Source organism: Periplaneta americana, chromosome 2 (assembly GCF_040183065.1).
Source record: "Periplaneta americana isolate PAMFEO1 chromosome 2, P.americana_PAMFEO1_priV1, whole genome shotgun sequence".
Taxonomy (NCBI): Eukaryota; Metazoa; Arthropoda; class Insecta; order Blattodea; family Blattidae; genus Periplaneta; species Periplaneta americana.
Window position 1 is genome coordinate 28,783,984 of NC_091118.1, and position 18,548 is coordinate 28,802,531.

At 36.4% G+C, this 18,548-nt stretch overlaps 1 protein-coding gene across 1 annotated transcript in view; it reads left to right on the top strand.

Annotated features, from left to right (window-relative positions):
* Positions 1-18,548, top strand: part of LOC138691353 (uncharacterized) — a 180,596-nt gene that overhangs the window by 88,684 nt on the left and 73,364 nt on the right. Inside the window, exon 2 of the mRNA XM_069813252.1 lies at positions 1,775-2,490. Within this exon, the coding sequence (XP_069669353.1) occupies positions 1,783-2,490 (708 nt within the window). The 5' untranslated portion in view covers positions 1,775-1,782. The remainder of the gene's footprint in view (positions 1-1,774; positions 2,491-18,548) is intronic.

The window sequence follows — 18,548 nt, forward strand, 5'->3', positions numbered from 1 at the left end:
GTCTTTTTTTTCCCCCAGTCTATAAATGCGAACTTAAAACAAACGGTAAGGTTATGTAATGATTTATTTTTTCATTTTAATATTTTAACAATATTATTTATATAACATATTGCAGTAATAACATCGGCATCTGGAATCCTGTTGATTTTTTCACGGCTTCCTTAATGTTACTTGTATCAGGAATGCAATACGTTTCGTGGAGTAGTAGACTTTACTTAATTTTTGCAAATATTTAAAAACAATAATTAACGTTGCAATTTAGGTGTAATTGCAGTGGTAAGTTTCCAATTTATAATTATTACTATGTTAAACGTCTCTAAAAATAATATGTTAAAAGCTTAAAGCAGTAAAATGAATGTCGCGCTTAATTCAATTCAATTCAATTCAATTTATTTGGCCATTAGACATACAGTTTTAGGCTTCGTCAGAATACATTGAAAAAAAAACATATAAATACATTTAAAAAACACTAATAACAGAAACAGTGACATTTAAGTAATACAATCAAAACATGAAATAATTTGAAACTTTTAAATTGAAGAAAACTAACTAATTTGCAATTAAAACTTATTTATTAAAATACAATTTCATACAAATTTGTGTTGAAAAACTCAGCAACAGAATAAAAGGGATTATTTAATAACCAATTGTAAAATCTAGTTTTGAAACTATTGATTGGTAATTTATAATATTGACTAGGGAGCTTATTATATAATTTCATCCCCATAATTAAAAAGTTTGTGTTGCTCTTGTGTAATCTACAATATGGAATATTAATTTGTTCACTATATTCATGATTATGTACATTGGCCACTAATGAGTAATTGTCGATATTTAGTTTAGTGTAAAGTACTATATCATATATATACAAATTTATGATTGTTAAAATCCGTGATTGTCTGAAAAGTGGCCGACAATGTTCCAGATAATTTGATTTATATAAAATTCTAATGGCCTTTTTTTGTAAAATCAAGACGCTTCCAATTTTGGTTTCATTTCCCCAGAAAATTAGGGCATATCGAATTATCGACTGAAAGAAAGAAAAGTAGGCACATCTTAAATAATTTTGAGAAACGCAAGTCGTTAATTTCTTTAGCAAATATAAAACTCTTGATAGCTTTGTGCATATGTACTCGATGTGCTTATCCCATGTTAAACTGGCGTCTATAAAAAGTCCCAGAAATTTTGTGTAGTTGAGTTTGTTGTCCTTATTTATTAGATAGTTTAGGCTGAAAGTTAAGTTGATGGTTTTTTCTTGATTAAGCAAGAAACCATTAGATTCAAACCATAAAGCCATAAGCGGTAAGCAGAGGGAAATTGTTATGTGTATTACGTTGGGAATACTGAATGTGGTATTTCACACTTACCGCGTATTGGTTCTGTGCGGAAAACAAGCAAATACGCACGATCTCGCACAAAATTGAGTACCGGGTCTTTCCCGGGGGTAAAAGGCGGTCAGAGCGTGATGCCGACCACATCACCTCTAGTGCCGAGGTCATGGAAAGCATAGGGCTCTACCTCCATGCCCCCAAGTGCCTTCATGGGGTGTTACGGGGATATCTTTACCTTTAACTAGTAGGCCCAGCCTTCTCATCACCATTTGCTTCACCTGAAGACGAAGATAGAGCTGATATTTAAAACGTGAATTCCTTTATGCAATGCTAATAATGAGTGTGGGGGGGGGGAATTATTCACACTTCTTCCTCGATAGTGTAATAGATCCACGCGCGCACATTGTAGGCAGTATACTTACGGGGATGTTTCTTTGCCGCAGGTGAAGCCATGATTTCTGCGAGCGTAGTGGTGGACGGCGGGCACGGCGTGGCGCCCGGAGGCGGCGGAGGCATGGCATTCGTGGAGCCGTTCCTGCTGAACAACAAGACGTCCCCTCCAGAGTTCCTGCGGCCCCTGCCGAAGCCTGCGCCCCTGGTGCCGCCGCGGTACAACGGGGTCGCGCCGCCCATCAATGGCTGCCGCGTGCCTCGCAAGTTCCCTCCGCAGCCCGAGTCGGGGGCCGTGAACCTCGTGAGCAAGGAGGAGGACGACTGCCCCTACCGGGGGCTGTACCCGCCGCCCCCGCCGCCCAGCTACCACTACCCGGGGGGGCCGTACGGCGCGCTGTACCCGGGCCACTACACGCCGCTGCTGCCCCCGTACAGTCCCCCCCAGCCCAGCTACCCCAAGCCGGGGCAGTCGCTGCTACGCCCCGGCAAGGAGGGGTCGCTGAAGCACCGGATACTGGCGCGGCCCCCGGAGCCCCCAAGGCGTAGGGCCGTGGCCCCGCACAACGCTAACTTCACGAAGGGCTCGCTGATCCAGCTGGCGAACGGCGAGCTGCGGCGCGTGGAGGATATGAGGACGGAGGACTTCGTGAACTCGGCGGAGCAGAGCCCCGCGCTGCGGCTGGACCCCAGCACCGTGGTGCGGATCCACGAGGGGCCGGCGGGCGCCGCCACGCTCACCCTCAGCTACGGCGAGCATCACACACAGGTAGTGCTCAAATACACTATGTTTCCTTACGCGGTGTTCCGCCGCTACCAGATTCCCCCCGGCGGACAACGATCCAGCAGGAGTGTGTCAATAACACAATACACCGCCTGCTTGGACGTATCTGAAGGCTGCTTACACTACCTACTCTTAAGACCATTCTAACGATGCCTTCACTGAAATGGTACGTGGCAGCACCAAATATACTGTGTTCTTCCGTATGTCTGCTTCAGACTTTAAAACAAATACAGGGTGATCCGTTTGTGTATGGATAAAATAAAAACACCGTAAAACATTTACTACTGCAATTTATTTGTTGAAACTTTGTGCATACAACACTGGAAGATGGAAGATTCCTCAAAGCTCAACATGGCCCCCATTGCGCACCCTACACAACTCATAACTTTTATTTAATTGGGTTATTTTACGACGCTGTATCAACATCTAGGTTATTTAGCGTCTGAATGAAATGAAGGTGATAATGCCGGTGAAATGAGTCCGGGGTCCAGCCCCGAAAGTTACCCAGCATTTGCTCGTATTGGGTTGAGGGAAAACCCCGGAAAAAACCTCAACCAGGTAACTTGCCCCGACCGGGATTCGAACCCGGGCTACCTGGTTTCGGGCCAGACGCGCTGACCGTTACTCCACAGGTGTGGACTCACAACTCATAACAGTGATGCAATTCAGCCCATGTTCGTTGTAACATAAGAGGGGTGATTTGTTGAAAAGCTTAATTTTTACTCTCAGATCATCAATGTTCCTGAGTTTCCGTGAATGGACAATGTCTTTAATAAAACCCCACACGAAGAAGTCTGGAGAGGTTAGATCTGGGGAGTTTGGGGGCCAAGCCAAGATACGTACTGGGTTTCGCCTGTGACCTCCTGCATGTTTTTTTAACACAGATCCTGTTTCTACAAATGTTCGATACCACAACATTATGGAATCGTATTTAGGTACATTACGCACACCATACTCACGTCGAAATTCCCTTTGAACTCTTTTAACACTCTCAAATTTAGCATACCAAAGAACACATTGTGCCTGCTGTTGATTTGTAGTAGCCACTTTAATCATCTACGATTTTTATTTGTCCTTTCAGATTATGCATTGTTGATTGTCATATATGGAAACTCCCATCTTTTAATCATAATATAATCAGCAAGAAATTGTTTCTACTATCTTAATAGCTTTATAATAACAAATTAATATTATCCATACTCAAACGGATCAGACTGTAAGTTCTATATATTTTGTGCCAGTATGACATATTAAAAAGTATGTTATTAATAATAACCATCAGAAAGTCTTGTGGATAAATTCGTGAAACCTCAACTTAAAAATGTAAAAAAGTTCCACACAGAAAAAGTTTTCCAGTTTTCTTGTTCTTTCAAGAGCAAAGAATATAATGGATTAACGAAAAGGAAGAAGAAGAAGCTATTAGAGTCGCGGAACAAAGTAATATTTTAATCACATAATACAAACATAAAGCATAGGACCTATATTCACAAGCGACTTCACTGCCTGTTAGAAACTGCCATCTAGCGACAATTTTTTTTTCTATTCATGTTAAATGTTTGACCAATGAATGAGCAGGCGGTATAAGCAGTCATCAGATGCATGGATACGTTCGAGCAGGCGGTGGTTCATAATATCTTCAACAATGACTTTTAGAAAATGCATGACCTACAATATGTAACCAAAGCCCATTATAGACATCACTCATGGCTTAAATTTTATGAACGACTGTTACAAACTACAGGAATATTTTCGAATGTTTTGTGAAACATATTTTACTGTAATTTGTAGCTAAGGAATCTACTCCCTGTAGATTTGTACATGTGTAATTTTACTTTTGTGAAATAGACCACTGAAGACGTTCGTATTGTGAGATGACGTGTGTTGAAAGATAAAATTAAGTTCATTGCATTTATTTATTTATTTGTTATGGCATTTTGGCAGCGTACATAGTATCCTATATCCAGCAAGATTAGATTAGGTTTGATTAGCGGTCCACTCCATTGGTTGTCAGGTACAGGGCCACTTCAGGGAAGACTTTAGAACTCTTAATTCACGCGTCTTAGTTTACGTTAATTGTGAGCGAAACGTGTTATTGGTTGCGAATAATCGAGAACCACGTGTTTTGTGTGTGGCAGTGGCAAAAACTGGCAGAATTTCCCGCGATAACACAATTCGCAATACTTAAGCTTGTAGAAAATCCATTGATCGAGATTGATTATTATAGATAAGAAACATTGTTATTTATTTATAGCATTGTAGCACTTTGTGACTTGATACCTACTCGTAAACGTGCCCAGTTCAGGGTTCATGTCTAAGTTTAGCTCTTGGTCGAAAGTATCTTACTAAGTCATCCTCTTATTTAGTTCATATTTCATGTTTTTACCATAATGTCATCATCACATCATAAAACTATTCAAAATCCTATCGTTTTTGTCACAAATTCGTCATCATCACTATTTATGTGTTTCTCGACATCAAATGGTCATCATCCTGTCACCTCTTAATCCCTAACTACATGTCATATTACCATTACACATTCTCCCAACTCATTCCATTCATCTTATCTTGTTACGGTAGGCCTATATGTACGTGAACGACCAGAAATATTATCAGAAAATGCAGGCTCTACATTTCTAAAATGTTATAAGGAAATGAACTCACAATTGGACAAAAATTGCAAGGTACCACAACAAGACTTACTAGAACCTAAATATCTGATAAAAGTATAAAAAGGTTACGAATAATATTTTTTAGAATTCACTTTTTACTTCAATTTAAATTTTCCAAATTTTGAAAATTTTCACACATATTATTCATAACTCCACAACCATTAGAGATAGAATTCTGAAATTTTGTACACTGATTTAACATGCATTTATGCAAAAAGGTAGACTGCAATAATGCTAATTTCTTTGAAAATAGAAAAATTATATCACAAAACATTATGTAAATTTTAATATATTTTATATAGGACAAATAAAAAATTAATTGTATTAAAATAAACAACTCTACATGTCTGAGAGTAGTCTACTTTTCAGAAATAAGTGTTTATTACATGCAGGAAAAATATTAAAGATGTCAGAGACGCCCTAACAATGTTATGGTTACCAAATGACGTAACTGCAGAATTTTTTTGTTTTTTTCATACTGTGATAAAACTGGCTTGAAAAATATTATTAGTAACCTTTTATATATTTTTATCAGATATTTAAGTTCAAATAAGTCTTGTTGTGGTACCTTGTAATTTTTGTCCAATTGTGTGTTCGTTTTCTTTTAAAATTTTATAAATTTAGAGCCTGCATTTTCTGATAATATTTGTGGTCGTTCACGTACATATACCCTTAATTTTCTGTGTCAGATGACTTAAATCTGACACACAGTGCATGTCTAGCTCGTATCTTTACCCTTCGCAAATAGCATGGACGGGAAACAAAATAATTTATTTTATAGATTCACAACCGCAATTCCAGCTGTTTCTTTCATATTTTTTTTTTTGCATTGAAAGCCCTGCAAAATGTCTTACCTCGGCTTGTTTGTGCTTACTTTAAATCAACCCATGACTATACTATCTTCTTCTATTTTATCACTTCATCGTCGCAACCTTATCCCATCTCATTTCATCACCCCTTCTTCACGGACCCATCATTATCTTCTACCATTTCATCACTTATTCATAAACCCAGCATTATCCTAACTTATTCCCATCACTTCTTCATAGACCCATCATTATCTTCTGCCATCCATCACTCCATCAACCCACCTTTGTCTTATCTTCTGTCTTATCACTTCTTCATCGACTCGTCAGTATCTTCTACTATTTCATCACATCTACCCAGCATTATCCTAGCTTCTCAGCATTTCTTCATAGACCCATCATTATCTTCTGCCATCTCATGACTCCATCAACCCACCTTTATCTTATCATCTTCTGTCTTATCACTTCTTCATCAACTTGTCATTGTATTCTACCATGTCATCACTTCATCAATCGAGCATTGTCCTATTTTCATCTCATACTTCTTCACAGACTCATCATTACGAGTATATTCTGCCACTTCATCACTTCTTCATAGACCCATCATTATCTTCTACCATCTCATCACTCCATCAACCCACATTTATCTTTTCATCTTCTGTCTTATCACTTCTTCATCAACTTGTCATTGTATTCTACCATCTCATCACTTCATCAATGAGCATTGTCCTATTTTCATCTCATACTTCTTCACAGACTCATCATTACGAGTATATTCTGCCATTTCATCACTTCTTCATAGACCCATCATTATCTTCTACCATCTCATCACTCCATCAACCCACATTTATCTTACCTTCTTCTGTCTTATCTCTTCTTCATCGACCCGAGTTCACACCTGTGGAGTAACGGCTAGCGCGTCTGGCCGCGAAACCAGGTGGCCCGGGTTCGATTCCCGGTCGGGGCAAGTTACCTGGTTGAGTTTTTTTCCGGGGTTTTCTCTCAACCCAATATGACCAAATGCTGGGTAACTATCGGTACTGTACCCCGGACTCATTTCACCGAGATTATCACCTTCATTCAGGCGCTAAATAACCTGAGATGTTGATACAGTGTCGTAAAATAACCTACTTAAAAAGTTCATCGACCCCTCATTGTCTTCTACCATTTGATCACATCAATCCAGCATTATCCTAGCTTCTTCTCAGCACTTCTTCATAGACCCATCATTATCTTCTACCATTTCATCACATGAATCCAGCATTATCCTAGCTTCTTCTCAGCACTTCTTCATAGACCCATCATTATCTTCTACCATTTCATCACATGAATCCAGCATTATCCTAGCTTCTTCTCAGCACTTCTTCATAGACCCATCATTATCTTCTACCATTTCATCACATGAATCCAGCATTATCCTAGCTTCTTCTCAGCACTTCTTCATAGACCCATCATTATCTTCTACCATTTCGTCACTTCTGTGTCAACGCAACATTTTCTATCTTGTTCTCCCATACTACGTCATCGATCCATCATTATTTTCTGCCATTACATCTTTCATCAACCCAGCATTATCTTTTCTTCCATCTCGTCTATTTTTCATCAACCCATCTCCATCCTGTCTTCTTCCATCTTGTCACTTCATCATCCCATCTTTATCCTAACTTCTTCCATCTAATCACTTCTTTATTGATCCATCGTCACCCTATCTGTTTCATCTTATCACTTCGTCGTTCCATCTCATCACTTTTTTCATTGACTCATCATTATCTTGTCCCCTTCCGTCTCATCAGTTATTCATTAGGACAGTCTTATCACTTCTCTTCATCGTACCATTCTTATCCTATCGTCTTCCATCTCGTCTTCAACACAATATCTCTATAATACATTATAATTAATCATCAGCGTTGTAATATTATTCCAAACTCGTTTTATCATTGGGTCATCATTCATTGTACTTCCCTTACCATAATCGTCATTCTCTTTCGCTGATGTAGGCTAGCCTTATTGCCATCAATATATTTTAAGTAGATTTCTTCTTAATGACATTTTTAATGTTTTATTTTCAAACTGAAGTAAAAAATAAATACTATGATAATAAGTGATACGATGAAGGAGATGAATGTGAGAATAAAGGCGAATGGGAGGATGAGGAGGCATATAATGGTGATGATCAGGAGGGAAAGCAATCCAACAAACGACATTCGTAGCTGTACACAATAAAATTAACAGCGTTCTATCAGAGGAAGGTTGCTGAAGCCTGCACGTAAACCGGATCTTTTCTGTTTACTGCAAAGCCAACCGCATTAATTGCGAGCCCGTTGCTGGAATAATGACGGCGTAAACGATGGGAATGACTACGCGTGCGTCACCGTTCCTGGAACAGTTCGGATTTGTCACGCCGTCCACATAGAAAGTGACTCGTTTACTCTAAGAGCAAACTATTTATGAAATTAAGTCTTAGCGGCGTGCAAAAGCGGATGTGTAGCTTTCCTGATGTACCTAAAGGTTACAACTGGATGGAAGGAACGATTTTCCAAGATGGATTTAAGTCATTGACTTATGTTGGTTGGTTTAATTTACTGTACGATGAAAGAGTAATGGAACGGAGAAAAATTCTCTCCGGCGCCGGGATTTGAACCCGGGTTTTCAGCTCTACGTGCTGACGCAGAATATCTGCATGGAAATATCATATGTACTTCGGTACATTATAATAATATATATGATATGCGTAAATCACTTCGTGATTTAAGACGGCGCTTATTCCGTCGGATCCCGGCCAACTAGTCACTCATTACGAGTGCACCTCAGCACATGTGTGGACTTCGGTCCTACGTTCATAGATATCTATGACGTAGTGCAGAGGGCGGCCACTAGAGGGAACCCAAGAGTTGGAACTTAAAACTGAGACGATTCTTCCGACGCTGAGGTTGAATCCGGTGTGGCTTAGTGGATAAAGCGTCAGCACGTAGAGCTGAAAACCCGGGTTCAAATCCCGGCGCCGGAGAGAATTTTTCTCCGTTCCATTACTCTTTCATCGTATGATGACGCAGAATATCTGCATGGAAATATCATATGTACTTCGGTACATTATAATAATATATTAATTTACTATGTTTCTATTCTTTGGTTTATTGTTCATCTCATTGTTTTTTTATTTATTTACCTAGCTGATTTTTTGTTTGTTAGTCTTGTTGGTTGGCATTTTATTTGTGTGGTTTTATTTTTTTTACCTGGTAGATTTTTCATTTATTTACTTGATTGGTTTTTCGTTTTACCTGGTTTGTTTTTCGTTTTACTTAGTTGGTTTTTCATTAGTTTACCTGGTTGGTTTTCCATTTGTTTAACTGGTTTGTTTTTCATTTGTTTACTTGGTTTGTTTTTCATTTGTTTATCTGCTTTGCTTGTCATTTGTTCACCTGATTCATTTTTCATTTGTTTTATCTGCTTTTTCATTTGTTTATCTGGTTGGTTTTCATTTCTTTACCTGATCGGTTTATCAGTTGTTTACGTACTTGGTTTTTCATTTGTTTACCTACTTGGTTTTTCATTTGTTTATCTGATTTCATTTTCATTTGTTTACTTGTTCGGTTTTTCATTAGTTCACCTGATTGGTATTTCATTTGTTTACGTGCTTGGGCTTTCATTAGTTCACCTGATTGGTTTTTAATTTCTTTACTTGGTTGGTTTTTCATTTGTTCACCTGATTGGTTTTCAATTTTTTTTTCACCTGGTTGGTTTTCCATTTGTTTACCTGGTCGGTTTTCCATTTGAATAATTTCAAGGGAAAATTGTTCCGGGGCTGGGTATCGATCCCGGAACAATTTTCCCTTGAAATTATTTAAATCTGCTTTACAGGGAGCTTTGCCTGAAAAACTAGATTTGTTTACTTGGTTGGTTTTTAGTTTGTTTATCCGGATGATTTTTAATTTGTTTATCTGCTTTCTTTTTCATTTATTCACCTGCTTGGTTTTTCACTTATGTTCCTGCTTGGTTTTTCACTTGTTTACCTTCTTTGTTTTTCACTTGTTTACCTGCTCGGGTTTTCTTTAGCTTACCCGGTTGGCTTTTCATTTGTTAAGTCGGCCTCGGTGGCGATGTCGGTAGAGTGCTGATCTTCTGTGCCCGAGATTGCGGGTTCGATCCCGGACCAGCTCGAAGCCATTTAAGTGTGCTTAAATGCGACAGCCCCATGTCAGTAGATTTACTGGATGTGAAAGAACTCCTGCGGGACAAAATTCTGGCACACCGGCGACGCTGATATAACTTCGGCAGTTGCGAGCGTCGTTAAATAAATAAATGGTTTTCCAGTCGTTTATCTGCTTGGTTTTTCATTCGTTTACACGATCGGTTTTTTTATTTCTTTACCTGTTCTGTTTTTAATTTATTTGCATGGTCGGATTTTCATCTGTTTGCCTGGTTCGTCTTTCATTTGTTTGCCTGATCGAGTTGTTATTTGTTTACCCGTTAGTTTTTTGTTTGTTTCTTTAACCGTCTGGTGTTCAGTTTATCTGTCTGGTTTGTTTGTATTTTGTTTGTCTTCTTTGTTTGTGTGGTTTGTTTGTATGTTGATTGTTTTTCTTTGTAGGTTTAATTTGTTTGTATTTTGTTAGTTTGTCTGATTAGTAGGTTTATTAATATGTTGCTTCTTTGTTCTGTTAGTTATCAATACTCCCGTTATAGCCACTTACGTTTATGCCCTCAACTCTTTCCTCTCAAATGAAAGGGATGCAATGTTAGCGTATTAAAGATACGTTTGGATTGTACTCGTCCCGTTGCTATTATGATATAAAAGCAAAACATTATTTTCGAAGATTGCATGTATTCTTGTTTGCGTTAAATAATTAATTCGTAAACAGGAGAAGACAGGAGGAAATACCTCACGTGAATTTATGCATAATAATTCAAACAATATAATTTGTAAAAGAAGTAAAATGTCCATTTCTTTTTTTTTTATCATGAGGAACATCTTTTGTGTGCAATCCAGAGATAATTATTCATGTTCTTATTTTATTAGAGTGAATGCTACATTACATAATTTACGTATGAATCTGTATAATGGTTCATAGCAGTGAACTGTGAACGGTGGTTTATTCGTAACACCTTGTGCGAAGTGTATTGTTGCGAAACGTGAAATACTTATTATGAGAAAGTATGTGTCAGCTTAACGTACTTTTTTGTGCGTTGTTATGTCTGTTCAACGTGCATCGTTGCTTGCACTGTCTGGGATGTTTTCCACGTGAACAGTTTTAGTTTGTATACTAATGCCACTGTTTAGACACAAATTTCAGAAATATGCAGCACTGAAGGTCTTCTCTGGCAAGGACTCGTGATGGTTGACCTGTTTTCCAATTAGGGGGCTCATCCGGGATCCAATCTCGAGGTCATAGGATTGTGGAATTTTCCTTGTGGTAGCACTGGTCGACTGTATTTCGCAGGAAAAAATAACGGACAAAAGAAGAAAAGAATACGGTTGTCATGGAGATTACAGATATAGTAGCCTACTTGACATGTTTCACTTGTTTTGCAACATTACAGTTCCATTATCATGTTGTGAATGATGCTAGTTTATAGGTTATTATCTTACAGCCTTTTTTCAGAAAACATTCCTAAATGAAATCGTTTACTACTTAATATGCTCCCAAACATAAGATGAACTTCTAGTTTTCTGGATTATACATAAAAGTAACTATTTATAAGTACTAAATTAAGATATTTCACTTAATTTCTAAATTGTACAATTACTTATTTTTTACAAACTACAATATAATATGTCTATATTGATTATTAGCCGTACCCGTGCGCTCCGCTGCACCTGTTAGAAATAAATATAAAGTAATTACATAATTAAAATAGGACGTTTGATCCAGGGAACATTAGTTTTTAATATAAGAATAAATCGTTTAATATGTTACTTAATTTAAATTATATTTAAATAATTACAATGCGGTCATTTTGGTCCAGAGAACACTTATTTGGTGCAATGACAATTCCTTTAACATGTTTCTTAAATTGTTTTTAGATGCAACTATAGTTTAATGAAGATTGACATATCATTTAGTTTTAATGTGAATATTTTATATTACTTGCTATATGTTCCCATTGAATTATGGTAATAACAATTTTAACCCTTTTTTCTACGTCTTCAGTAAATGGCGCTTGGCCCACCATGGTTCTGAAACCCTTCAAATAACTTAAATAGTGATACAGCATATATGAGTATAGTGATATGTAATTATATTTCTTTCTTTCGAAAATGTAACAATTCACGATCTCCTATGTACCATTGCCATGGAATAAATAAATGTGTGTTTTCTTCCTGCTCAAAAATGTTATATTTTGCACATAGGAGTTGCTGCAGGAACAACAACGCTATAATCTGAGGCGGCGGTGAAAATGTATTGTATTGTTATTTTAAAAGTCTTGTATATCCTTAAATTTCATTATAACATTATAGAATTATTTCCATCTAGAGAAACTACACTTTTTAATGGTAAAGTAATAATTAAACACTTAATTAGGTTCCGATATTACTTCATACAAAAACAGAAACATTCTCTGTAGGCTATGTTTAATAGCTTTCGATTGTTGTTGTCCAAGCCCCCTTTTATTTCAATACAGCGCCTCAGATGGCGTTGTTATTGTAATTTTAAAACTCATTTATCTCATTAAATATCAGTCGTATCAAAATTTTGTATAGAATAAAACTTATCGCAAATCATTTTTAAAGAAACTTTTGTTGTGTAGCATTTTTCAAGAAAATTGATTATAAGGGAGATATTTCGATTTATTTAATTCAGGCGCCCTTATAACCCCACTTTTAAATAAAGTATTTTGAATGCCATATAGCCTAAAATCTAAGTTACAACGAACTTAATTTATATTCCAACTTTCATATAAGTCGGTTCAGCCATTATCGCGAGAAAAAATAACAAACAGACAGACAGACAGACATACAAACAAAAATTTCAAAAAAGCGATTTTCGGTTTCAGGATGGTTAATTATATAATTATGTTAACACCAATTACTTTTGGAAAATCGAAAATTACCAGAAAAATTTTGGCTACAGATTTATTATTAGTATAGATTACTAATAGTACATTATATAATGACGTACAAAAGTGGGACTTCATTACCGAGTGGATCAAGTTAGATCACGACGGGAGGGAATGATCTAAGACCCATGAGTTAACGAAGCTACTTTTGTACTAGTTGTATACAATACTTCATCTACGTTGCTCGTTATTTGCCGAAAATTAGAAGGAAATAAATCTAAGTACATCAGTGAAGAATTTTCTTTTTTATGATTCACGACATCAGCTGTATTCTTGGTATAGTAATATAATAATAGTGACTATTACACTTTTACTACGTCATACTACTTTTGACCAATAAAACGGTACGAAAGGACGTCTTTCAAACAATCATGACTGCTTATCGCACAATTTTATCGCTTCCCTAGCATTTGTTTGTTTTTATCACTACCCTAGCATTTGTTTCTTTGTTTGCCAACATTTCAAACTACAAATTCTTTACGGTACTATAAAACATGCTATGCGATCGTAATTTGTTTCCCGCATAGATAGTCGACTGAAAATGGCGGCTCCGTTCAAACATTTTGGCGAAGCTAGAATTAGTGAAATAGAATTTCAGTAAGTCAATTAATATTTTATTATATTAGAGTACTTTATTTCTTCCAATCTCTATATAATTTCTTCTAATTATGTAACAGTCAATTAAATCTCACTCGAGTTTTGATTTTCTCAACAGTAATCTCACTAGAGGTTTTGATTTATCTAGAGAAAATCAAAACTCGAGTGGGATTTAATTGACTATTACACGATTAGAAGAAAGTATATAAAGATTAGAAGTAACGAAGTACTCCAATACAATAAAATATTGACTTACGAAAATACAACTGTCTTCAATTAATGTATTATTATACCATCTCAACATTACAAATATTACGCTAGATGCATGCTAGATAGCAGTGGTGTGTTATAATTATGTGATGTTATCAGGTGTGCCAACTATGGAATCTTCATTGAACTCTGTATACGGTTACTAGTCAAGAAGGCTTTGTTGATTCAATTTCATTTTTATTAAAACAGTTGCATTCCACTTCAATTATCCGGATCCCAGTAATCAACGTCACTTTACAGATGATTTTCAATAAATCTTAGTATTAAACAATCTTTGATACGTGACTATCCATAATATCATATAGCAGAAGCTATAACATAACCTAAATAATATAAATAAGTGTTAGAAAAGTTTTAATTAGGGATGATGAAATAAGCAAGAAAAGTTTTAATTAACGATGATGACATAAAAAATAAACATGAATAATTTTAAAAGAAACAATTATTGAAAGTACAATTTTCAAATTTGAATGTTTTAGTGGTTGGTGGTTCAGTTGATGTTATATTGGACGTGTGCGTAAAAGAAGTGAACTCGTTGATGTACATGGTGTATCCCTCAACTTATACAGGATTTCCGAATGGTGCTCTTCATTTATTTGTAAATAGGGTTTCAGGGAAGATGCATAGCTATGACCAGTGATCTTTATTAATTCTTGTTCTTGAATGCCAATGCGAGTCATATTTGAAAGTGCTGTGCATCGACTGCAGTGGTTTGTAATTTCCTGTTTTTTTGACGTCCAGATCAGTGCAGTTTGAAATGTTGGCAAACAAAGAAACAAATGCTAGGGTAGTGATAAAAATAAACAAAAGCTAGGGACGCGATAAAATTAGACAAATGCTAGGGATGCGATGAAATTGTGCGATAAGCAGCTATGATTGGTTGAAAGACGTCCTTTCGTACCGTTTTATTGGTCAAAAGTAGTGTGACGTAGTAAAAGTGTAATAGTCTAGATAAATCAAAACCTCTAGTTAGATTACTGTTGATGAAATGCTTCATAACACGTTGGTAAGTAAAATAACATAGATAAAAGTATTTTAATTTGGCGTGAAATTTTAAATGTGTTAAATAACAAGATTTTTTTTATACATACACGTGTAACATAGATTTTAAACAAGGTATTATCTCTTGTGAGGTTCAGACCTGTGTTCGGTCAATTGACCGAACAACAACAATGAGGCGTTCTTCGTTAAGAATAGTGACTATACCTAGCAGAACTTGGTAGTTTCTTGGACTTAGAATATTTTCACCGAAAAGTAGAATAATATTTATGCTTATGATTAATTTATCCGAAACACGCGAATTTGGAGACATATTGGGCTCCTTGTTTCATCGAAATCTTCGTTTATATGCAAGAAAAAATAAGACCGTTTTGAATTCATTGCCATTTTGTGGTTTGGATTTCAAATACAGGCAGATTCATTTCTTACTCAATGCCATTGTCTTTCATGTACAGTTCCAGAACAAAAAATGGCCCGCCTAAATTTTCTAAGTTCCAGATTCAACGCATTGCGCATGCTCAGTGCTCCAAAGCAGTGGTTCACACGAGATCGCTTTGGCAGTTATTGAAATTCATTTCACATCGATTGTTGTCATAACCCGAAAGGTATTTGAAAAGAGGCGATGAAAATTGATCTATTCTTATTAGTAGATGAATATTTATAAATCGTGCAATAAAATAGAGTGACGGTAAACGAAATTAACCTGCATAATTAATTAAAAAAACTCTTTCCTCAACAGTATCCGAACCCTGAACTTTGTAGTCTACGAGCAAGCACGCTAACACAGAGCTGTCAGGATGCTTGCGATGAGTCGGGTTTGTATTGAATTGTGTTTGATCATATTTTCGGATTAATTTCGTGCTTTTTGCATTAGTTCTGAAATACCTTCCTGTAATATTATTTAAATAATTCTTGGTTGAAAACTGTTGTTAAATCGTTGTGGTGTGAATCGTGCTTGGTAAGGGTCTACAAGAGTCACGCCATTTTTTGTTTCGGAGACTGTACATCATTCCCTGATAAATTTATTCATATGTATATACTGAATATCAATAAAATCCGTCCAATAGTTTAGTAGGAGTCGCTGTACACAGACAGACTAGTACTAAAATTATTATATTTCATGTACATCATTCCCAAGATAAATTGACTCGTAGATACTGAATATGAACAAAATCCCTCCAATAGTTTAGTAGAAATCGCTGTACACAGACAGACTAGTACTAAAATTATAATATTTCATTTACGTCATTCCCTGATAAATTGACTCGTTGATACTAAATATGAACAAAATCCGTCCAATAGTTTAGTAGGAATCGCTGTACACAGACAGACTAGTACTAAAATTATTATATTTTATGTACATCATTCCCTGATAAATTGACTCGTAGATACTGAATATGAACAAAATCCGTCCAATACTTTAGTAGAAATCGCTGTACACAGACAGACTAGTACTAAAATTATAATATTTCATTTACATCATTCTCTGATAAATTGACTCGTTGATACTAAATATGAACAAAATCCGTTCAATAGTTTAGTAGAAATCGCTGTATACCGACAGACTAGTACTAAAATTATATTTCATTTACATCATTCCCTGATAAATTGACTCGTAGATACTGAATATGAACAAAATCCGTCCAATAGTTCAGTAGAAATTGCTGCACACAGACAGACTAGTACTAAAATTATTATATTTCATGTACATAATTCCCTGATAAATTGACTCGTAGATACTTAATATGAACAAAATCCGTCCAATAGTTTAGTATAAATCGCTGTATATACAGGGTGTTTCCGAAGTGATGTTACAAACTTTCAGGGATGATGGCGAAGGGCACATGTATCAATTTGTGCTAAGGAACCATGGTCCGGAAATGACTGAGTTGAAAGTTATAAGCAAAAATAGTTGTGTGGAAATGGAATTGTAATTTGGCACCACGTGCCCTTCTTCCATTAACTTTTGGAACAGTTGTGGAAAGATGGTATGGTCCGGATGTCTCCTACGTGGGTACTTGGCCCGATACAATCTGTGAGCTTGTCTACTGTTCCCATTGGCTCATCCGTATTCGAAAATCAGGTCTACTTATTCCGCTCTCGTGTACTCCTCCATTTCACTAGGACTAATCGACTGGACACTGCAACTTGTACACATACACTGCTGTCTACAGACGTGCATATCAGGACCGACCTTGTCCGTTACACATTACGCTATCTGCATTGCTTTAGTGAAGTTTCCTGTCCCCATCCCTCAGACAGCGCACTGAATGGAATACTGTAAGTCAGCCGTGGCGAAAATGTAACTCACGAGCACATTGTGGCTCGCAATGATAGTTGTGCATGTCTCTTGCTCCCCCAACCCCCACCCTCTCACTCACTGGAGTCAAACTCCGTTCCATTTGTATTTGTCTGTGACCTGCGAGTGGCGTATCGTCGCAATGTCTCTCTCGAAACCATGTACCTGTACAAAAACGAACGTTTCAAGTAGGATGCAATTTTTTGCTACCAATATGGTGAGAATATTAAATGTATGATTTGTTCACAAGTATTACGAGGAAAACGGTTAAAACATAAAACGGCATTATACTACATGTTACTCATGAAACATTAAAAGGTTAAGTATTATTATTATTATTATTATTATTATTATTATTATTATTATTATTATTATTATTATTTCGATCCTTTTTCAGCAGATGTACGAATAATGAGGTTAGATCTTCAATTTAAACTCACAGATTTACAATGTAATGTTACAATGAAAGGTAGATGTAAGGACTTTACAAATGTTGAACTTTTCAAATCTTTGCGAAAAAATAAATATCCGAAGCTTCGTTCTTTCGCTTGCTCTGTTGAAGCCATGTTCGCTACAACTTAAGTTTGTGAAAAATTATTTTCAACAATGAAAATAGTAAAAACCTAATTTAGATTACGACTGATAGACATATGCCTTCGTGATCAACTACGACTGGCAGTAAGTGACATCCTGTAATTCCTGATTTTGAAACTCTGTTCGCAGAGACATTCTGAAGACAGTTAATTTTAGGTTTTGATAATATTTCCTATGTTTTCTTGTTCATTTCTTTCTTCGTTACACGTACTAAACATTAGTTTGTAACCTTGTACTATATAAAATTATATTTAAGTGCTTGACGTAAGCAAAATGAAAATCCGTTAATAAGTCAGACAGTTGCTTCACTTCCCCTTCGGGTGTCCGCCTCCCTCCATAGATGCTATGCACGTTGCAGGTTACACAGTGGCTCGGCGCACGATTACATTTTCGCCACTGCTGCTGTAAATAGACAACGTAAACAACGTCAGATGACTACAGTATGTGTAAGATGTACAGATAAATACACATAAATAAGGTGTACAGACGAATAAAATTATTTCATTTGCACACAACTGTAACTTTCGACTGTCATTTCCGGACCAGGGTTCCTTATCGCAAATTTATACATGTGCCCTTCGCCATCATCCCTGAAAGTTTGTAACACCACCTCGGAAACACCCTGTAGACAGAGTAGTACTAAAATTATTCTTATTTCATGTACATCATTCCCTGATAAATTGACTCGTAGGTACTAAATATGAACAAAATCCGTCAAATAGTTTTTTTTTGAGAAATAGCTGTACGACATTC